This window comes from Cebus imitator, unplaced genomic scaffold (genome assembly GCF_001604975.1).
Source record: "Cebus imitator isolate Cc_AM_T3 unplaced genomic scaffold, Cebus_imitator-1.0 Scaffold385, whole genome shotgun sequence".
Lineage (NCBI taxonomy): Eukaryota > Metazoa > Chordata > Mammalia > Primates > Cebidae > Cebus > Cebus imitator.
This window is the reverse complement of record NW_016107700.1, coordinates 2,284,044-2,292,078: the sequence shown is the minus strand read 5'-3', so window position 1 is coordinate 2,292,078 and position 8,035 is coordinate 2,284,044. Positions and strand designations below refer to the sequence as shown.

Here is an 8,035-nt window from a genome sequence, read left to right as displayed (position 1 = left end):
TTACCCAGGCTGGAGTGCAATGGCGCGATCTCATCTCGGCTCACCTCAACCTCCGCCTCCTGAGTTCAGGCAATTCTCCTGCCTCAGCCTCCTGAGTAGCTGGGACTACAGACACGCGCCACCATGCCCAGCTAATTTTTTTGTAGTTTTAGTAGAGACGGGGTTTCACCATGTTGACCAGGATGGTCTCAATCTCTTGACCTTGTGATCCACCCGCCTCGGCCTCCCAAGGTGCTGGGATTATAGGCTTGAGCCACCGCGCCCGGCTTGCCAACACTTCTAATCCCCATGAAAGAACAGTTTTTGCACTTCTTAACCCCTACCTTTGTCTGTAACCTGATGTTCATTTCTTTGGTGACTTATCATACATCTCATTAAATTTTCTGGATATATAAGAAGGTTGAGGTGAATAGTATGGAACAAACAATGGGGACCCACACTTACAGATTATTGCCACCCATCTGTTCATAAGTTCTGGAACTACCCTTATCTGAAGTTACGGTATATTTTCTGTAACAAAGCCAGGCCTCTTTGACCAGCTACCGTCTTTGGCCTGACCTTGCTTAAGTTGGCTTAACTTTCTTTCCCTGGTACAGTGTACACGATTAGGATCTCACCTGAATATGCTGTTGGGCCAGTATCATCAGTTCCAAAACAGTGCTGACAGCCTGCAGGCCTGGTTGCAGACTTGTGAGGCCAATGTGGAGAAGCTCCTCTCAGATACTGTTGCCTCTGACCCTGGAGTTCTGCAACAGCAGCTTGCAACAACAAAGGTAAGTCAGGGGACACAGGCTGTGTTGTGGCGTCAAAACCTTGTATTGCATGGCATAAAGTATACCAAAGTAAAGCAAATGCTTACACAAAATAAAGGCAGTGGTTGAGATGCCTTGGATGAGACTGAGTCCTAAACACTTGCTTCTAATATCTATGGCTACCGGTAAACTTAGAATTATTTTGTAAAGCTGCTTAGTAGCTCTAGATTCCTAGAATCAGCTTTGATTACTCATTCAGATGTTTTTCTTTTGTTTTTTTCATGGACAAGCAGCAGTTGCAGGAGGAATTAGCTGAGCACCAAGTACCTGTAGAAAAACTCCAAAAAATAGCCCGTGACATAATGGAAATTGAAGGGGAGCCAGCCCCAGACCACAAGCATGTTCAAGAAACTACAGGTATAAAGCAGCGACAGTAATAGTACTCCCTTAATTCCTAGTATGTACCTCTGTTCTGCAATATATCACATTGTGTTGTACAAATATCTGTGATCCAAGGCTAGAGGCTGAGAATATAAACATGAATACACTTATACTGTCATCAAAAAGCTCATCCTTTAATGAACTTTATTCTTGTACCACTGAAGGACCTTCACAACCTGACTTCAGTCCCTTTTCCCCAGGCATCTACCTTCTGGCCATACCTACTTCTTTTCTTTCCCAAGTAAACCACTTACTTCTACACTGTATTACCCCTGAAGTTTTTCCCATTGCTCAGTTGCTAACATTTATCGAATGCTTACCAAGCATGGTGAAATCTTGCTCATGCTTCAAGATGTAGCCAAGAGTATATCATGGTGAATATAGTTATTAACAGTATATCATATACTTGATAATTGCTGCGAGAGAGAGAGAGAGAGAGAGAGAGAGTGTGTGTGTGTGTGTGTGTGTGTGTGTGTGTGTGTATAATTATTATTATTTTTTTAATGGAGTTTTGCTCTTCTTGCCCAGGCAGGAGTGCAATGGTGTGATCTTGGCTCACTCCAACCTCTACCTCCTGGGTTCAAGTGATTCTCCTGACTCAGCCTCCCAAGTAGCTGGGATTACAGGCATGCGTCACCATGCCTGGCTAATTTTGTATTTTTAGTAGATATGGTGTTTCACCATGTTGGACAGGCTGGTCTCGAAATCCTGACTTCAGGTGATCCGCCTGTCTCGGCCTCTCAGAGTGCTGGGATTACAGGCGTGAGCCACCACACCCAGCTGCGAGAGTATATTTTAAGTGGCTTTACCACAAAAAAAAGTGATATGTAAGGTAATGCATATGTTAAATAGCTTGACTTAGCCATTCCGCTCCTCAAAAGAAACAAAAAATAATTATTCTTCCTTCTGGGCTTCTTAAGGACAGTACTGCAGTACTCATAGTATTAATATAGCACTTAAGATTTATTTTTATTTTTTGAGACGGAGTCTCATTCTGTCATCCAGGCTGGAGTGCAGTGGCGCAACCTCGGTTCACTGCCGCCTCTGCCCCCTGGATTCAAGTAATTCTCCTGCCTCAGCCTCCCAAGTAGCTGAGAATACAGGCTCCTGCCACCATGCTCAGCTAATTTTTTGTATTTTTAGTAGAGATGGGGTTTTGCTATGTTGAGCAGGCTGTTCTGAAACTCCTGACCTCGTGATTTGCCTGCCTCAGCCTCCCAAAGTGCTGGTATTGCAGGCGTGAGCCACTACGCCCCGCCAAGATTTTATTTTTACCATTAATTGTGACGCATCTTCCTCTGCCTATGCTCTGCTTTAGAGTCTTAAGTTGTAGATATCAGATAAGATACTTAAGTGTGTTTAGTCCTCAGCATCTAGTACAATTTCTAGTTCTTTGTATGTGGTAAATAACTAATGCTTATTGAATTTGGCTCTAATACCAATGCATTTCAAGCTTATTCCTTCTATTGGCCTTAATGTCGATGATTATTACAGTTACTGTGTTCACTGTAGGACTGGGCATGGTGACTCATACCTGTAATCCAGGCACTTTGGGAGGCTGAGGTAGGAAAATTTCTGGAGGCCAGGAGTTCAAGGTCAGCCTGGGCAACATAGTGAGACCACATCTCTATAATAATAATAATAAATAAAAAAGATTTCAAATGTGCAATTTAAATACAGTCTTTAAAAGCATAATGCAAAAGTTGTTTCCACTCTTCCTTTTCATGGCCTGTTTTTTCAGATTCCATATTCAGTCGCTTCCAAAGCCTCTCTTATCGCCTGGCTGAGCGATCTGCTCTGCTACAGAAAGCAATTGCCCAATCTCAGAGTGTCCAGGAAAGCTTGGAGACCCTATTGCAGTCTATTGGGGAAGTTGAACAAAACCTGGAAGGGAACCAGGTAGCATCACTCTCATCGGGAGTCATCCAGGAAGCCCTAGCCACAAATATGGTAAGACCTATGTCCCAAGAGCTAGCATAGAAGGTATGTTTGCCATGTGCCATCATTACATAATGTTGAAAAAGTAACAAAAGAGAATTTAACACCTATGAATTTTCTGATAAGATTCAGAAATTATTACTAATCCATGTCAGATATTTCTACCCAGCTAAACTGAAATGAAAGTGGTGATAGCAAAGTTATATGGTAGAAGGGGCAGAGAACTAAGGGAATGAGATGTGTGGTGTTCTGAAGGTTCAGTTGCAATCCTCCAGCCCCTCCCCCCCTTGCAAGATAGCATATAGTTATTAGTTTGTGGCTCAGATGTCCTGGAATAAGTAAGCCAGGAGCTGACAGACATGTTCTTCATGACAGAAAGTGAAGCAGGACATTGCTCGGCAAAAGAGCAGCTTGGAGGCTACCCGGGAGATGGTGACCCGCTTCATGGAGACAGCAGACAGTACCACAGCAGCAGTGCTGCAGGGCAAACTGGCAGAAGTGAGCCAACGGTTCGAGCAACTCTGTCTACAGCAGCAAGAAAAGGAGAGCTCCCTGAAGAAGCTTCTGCCCCAGGCAGAGATGTTTGAACATCTCTCTGATAAGCTGCAGCAGTTCATGGAAAACAAAAATCGGATGCTGGCCTCTGGAAATCAGCCAGATCAAGATATTGCACATTTCTTTCAACAGATCCAGGTGAGGATATATCTTCCATGTTACCAGAACAAAGAGGAGAGAAGGGCAGGGAGAGAGCTAGCATTTACTGAGCACACAGTATGTCAGTCAGTATACTGGAAACTTTACCTTCATTATCCTAGAGAATTATTATAGCAGTCCTGTAAACTAGATATCATTTGTCCAGTTTCTTTTTTTTTTTTTTGAGACGGAGTTTCACTCATGTTACCCAGGCTGGAGTGCAATGGCGCGATCTCGGCTCACCGCAACATCCGCCTCCTGGGTTCAGGCAATTCTCCTGCTTCAGCCTCCTGAGTAGCTGGGATTACAGGCATGCACCAACATGCCCAGCTAATTTTTTGTATTTTTAGTAGAGACCGGGTTTCACCATGTTGACCAGGATGTTCTCGATCTCTTGACCTTGTGATCCACCCGCCTTGGCCTCCCAAAGTGCTGGGATTACAGGCTTGAGCCACCGCGCCCGGCCCATTTGTCCAGTTTCTAACCAACACAGTCAAGATTTATTTTTCACTCTTACTGCATGTTCAACCCAAATCAGCAGGGCCTCTTGGCTCATCATAGTCACTCAGTGATACAGATTGATGGAGATTGCATCCTAATGTAAGCTTTCATCATTACTGTCTCAGTGGGAAAAGGGCATATTATATCTGTTTACATTTCATTAGTCAAAGCACTTTCCACAAAACCACCTATGCCTTTCCAGGGAGTGAGGAAGTGTAATCTCACCACATACGTAGAAGGTGCAAAGCTAGAAATATGTGGTAAAAAGTATTAACAACTACCACAGATATATACCCTGGAGTAGAATTGCCCGGTCATAGTATATGCATATGTTAATTTAATTTGACTCAGTAGTGGCCAGTTTGAGCTCCAGAATGGCTGTACCAGCTCACATTCCTAGCTGTAGTACCTCAGCATTCCTATATCTCTGCATTGCTGCCTTCTTTTTATCCAACTTTCTTTTTCCATATTAAAGTGGAATCTCATTGTTTGGTTTGCTGTCCTATTTGCTTTGAATTATTTCAAACTTATAGAAAAGTAGAAAGAATGGTCCATTAAACACCAACATACACTTCACCTAGATTCACCAATTTCTACTTGTTTTCCCTCTCTTTATGAAAATATAAAAGAGAGACGGTATCATTATGGGCTTCTATATTATTCCCATTATTCTTTATAGTACTTAACATTTTCCCAAATGTGGTCAATGGGAGCCCCTTCAAGCTGTGTCCTGTGGCTTTTTGACAAGTCTTCTTCAGCATAAGAGCACTTTTGGCACTTAAGGTATTTGTGGCGCAATAAGATATTTCTTTGTCCCTGATCTGAAATCAACTATTTCTCTGAGAAGTCCCACTTTTAGTGGGGAATGATATTTAGAAACTAAATCTGGATACTAGATGAGCTACTGGAGCGTCACTACTTTAAATTCTTTTTAATAGATAGTGTTAGGAAATATATGTGTATGTTTTTTATATCATGAAATCATACTGATAGTCTAGTTTCAACCCAACACCATAGGATTCTTTCTCCTTTCCACATTTGTGTCTTCCTTTGTTTTGGGGTGAACCCTAGTTCCCACCAACAACTTTAATATATTTACTTATTGGTTTTATTCTACAATAAATATGAGACAGTTTTAGAATTATACTAGTATTTTTACCAACAACAAACCTGCTAAATAAAACCGAAGATTCCTTTGGATTTGTTTTTGTCCTTAGCCTATGACTCACTGTGTATACTGTGTTCAAAAATTACCTGAATTATGTTTTCTGTAATTTCACATATAATTCGATTTATTTCTATTTGTATTCAGCTTTAGGACTTTATTTTTCTAACTTTGTTGATTAATCTTATTTTTAAATATATAAAGCATTAACATAGCTCAAAAGTTTAAACTATTCAAAAAGTTATACTCAAGATATAGGAAGTGAATAAGAGTATATTCTCATTGTCTTTTCCGTCTCTTTCATCCCATTTTCACCCATTCCCATAGTAACAAATTTCAGGGTGTTTTTTTCTTTCTTTCTTACTAAGATGAACATAGACACACATTCCTATTTCCCATTCTTCCTTACAAAAAAGGATATATTGGCCGGGCGTGGTGGCTCACGCCTGTAATCCAAGCACTTTGGAGGCCAAGGCGGGCGGATCACCTGAGGTCGGGAGTTCAAGACCAGCCTGACCACCAACATGGTGAAACCCCGTCTTTAAAAAAAAAAAAATTAGGGCCAGGCACTGTGGCTCACGCCTGTAATGCTAGCACTTTGGGAGGCCGAGGTGGGTGGGTCACCTGAGGTCAGGAGTTCAAGACCAGCCTGGCCATCATGGTGAAACCCCATCTTAAAGAAAAAAAAAATTAAAAAATAAAAAAAGGATATATTACATAATTCTTTGCACTTTGCTTTTTTACTTAATATGTCTTAGAAATCACTTAATATGGATTCACAGAGATCTTCATTTTTTTAAACCATACATTCATTGTGTAGATGAATTACAGTTTAATCAACAAGACTCTTTTTTCTCTCTCTCTTCTTTCTCTGTCACCCAGGCTGAAGTGTAGTGGCATGATCTCGGCTCACTGCAACCTTAACTTCTGCCTCATGGGTTCAAGCAATTCTCCTGCCTCAGCTTCCCAAGTAGCTGGGATTATAGGTGTCTGCCACCACGCATGGCTAATTTTTCTGTATTTTTAGTAGGGATGGGGTTTCAGCATGTTGACCACTCCGGTCTCAAACTCTTGACCTCAGGTTATCCGTCCACCTCAGCCTCCCAAAGTTCTGGGATTATAGGCATGAGCCACCACTACACCTGGCCAAGAAGACTCTTACTTGTAGGCATCTCAGTTGTTGTTTCCGAAATTGTGCTATTACAACTGAATAACTGTGTGTATTTTTTCCCATAATATTACAAGTGTATCCTCAAAATAAGTTCCTAGAGTGGAGTTGTTGCATTAAAGGGTAAATACATGTGTAGTTTTGTTAGAAATAGCCAGATTTCCCTCCATTGAGATTTCACCATTTTGCATTCCTATCAGCAGTTTATTCGAGTGCCTGTTTCCCCTATGGCGTCACCAACAAAATTTATTATCAAGCTTTTAAATGTTTTCTGGTGTGAGTGGTAAAACATGATATGTGAATGGGGTTTTAATTTTTTCTTATTAGTGAGGTTGAGTATATTTTTACATTTAAGAGTCATTTGTGAAATATCTCTTCATATATTTTGTTGTTTTTTGGTCAAAATTTTTGGTTTTCTATTCTCTCAATTTTTAGAATGCTTATATATTAGATTTTTTTTTTTTTTTGAGATGGGGTTTCGTTCTTGTTGTCCAGGCTGGCATACAATGATGTGATCTTGGCTCACCACAATATCTGCCTCCCAGGTTCAAGCAATTCTGCCTCAGTCTCCAGAGTAGCTGGGATTACAGGCATGCACCACCACTCCCAGCTAAGTTTGTATTTTTAGTAGAGACAGGGTTTCTCCATGTTGGTCAGGCTAGTCTCAAACTCCTGACCTCAGGGGATCCACCCACCTTGACTTCCCAAAGTGCTAGGATTATAGGCGTGAGCCACCACACCCAGCTGAGATTAATTCTTTATCTGTGAAGAAGAATGTTGTTTCCCAGTTTGTGCTTTTGACTTACAGTGTTTTTTGCCATTTAAATGTGGAGTTTTTGTTTTATATAGTAAATTTTAATCCGTCTTTTATTAAATGTGTATTTTCAGTCATAGTTTGAAAGATTTTTGTCATACCCAGGTTTTGAAAAAATTTACTTATGTTTTATTCTAAAACTTGTTTTAATTTTTTGGCCTTTGAATCTTTTAACAAGTTAAGCTTATTCTGAAGTATGAATCATGTTTATCTTTTTCTATCATGTCTGTATAGTTGTTCATAATACAAGTTGAGTGTCCCTAATCCAAAATCTGAAACGCTTCAAAATCTGAAACTTTTTGAGAGCTGACATGACATTCAGAGGCCATGCTCAAAGGAAACACTCATTAGAGCACTTCAGATTTCAGAGCTTCAGATTAGGGATGCTCAACTGCTAAGTAATACAAATATTCCAAAATCTGGAAGAGTCTGGAAATCAATACACTTCTGGTCCCAAGCATTTCAGGTAATGTCCAACCTGTATACTGAATCATTTATTTGAAAAGTTCATCTTTTCTCCAGATTTAAGAAGCAGTCTTCATCATGTACATAATTTTCATTAT

General features: G+C 40.5%; 1 protein-coding gene across 29 annotated transcripts in view; it reads left to right on the top strand.

Annotated features, from left to right (window-relative positions):
• The window catches only part of MACF1 (microtubule actin crosslinking factor 1), a 421,177-nt gene that overhangs the window by 293,156 nt on the left and 119,986 nt on the right, over positions 1–8,035 (top strand). For all 29 annotated transcript variants that reach the window (XM_017508009.2, XM_017508022.2, XM_037731187.1 and 26 more), the window contains 4 exons: positions 597–773; positions 1,046–1,169; positions 2,935–3,143; positions 3,507–3,824. In XM_017508009.2, the coding sequence (XP_017363498.1) occupies positions 597–773; positions 1,046–1,169; positions 2,935–3,143; positions 3,507–3,824 (828 nt within the window). The remainder of the gene's footprint in view (positions 1–596; positions 774–1,045; positions 1,170–2,934; positions 3,144–3,506; positions 3,825–8,035) is intronic.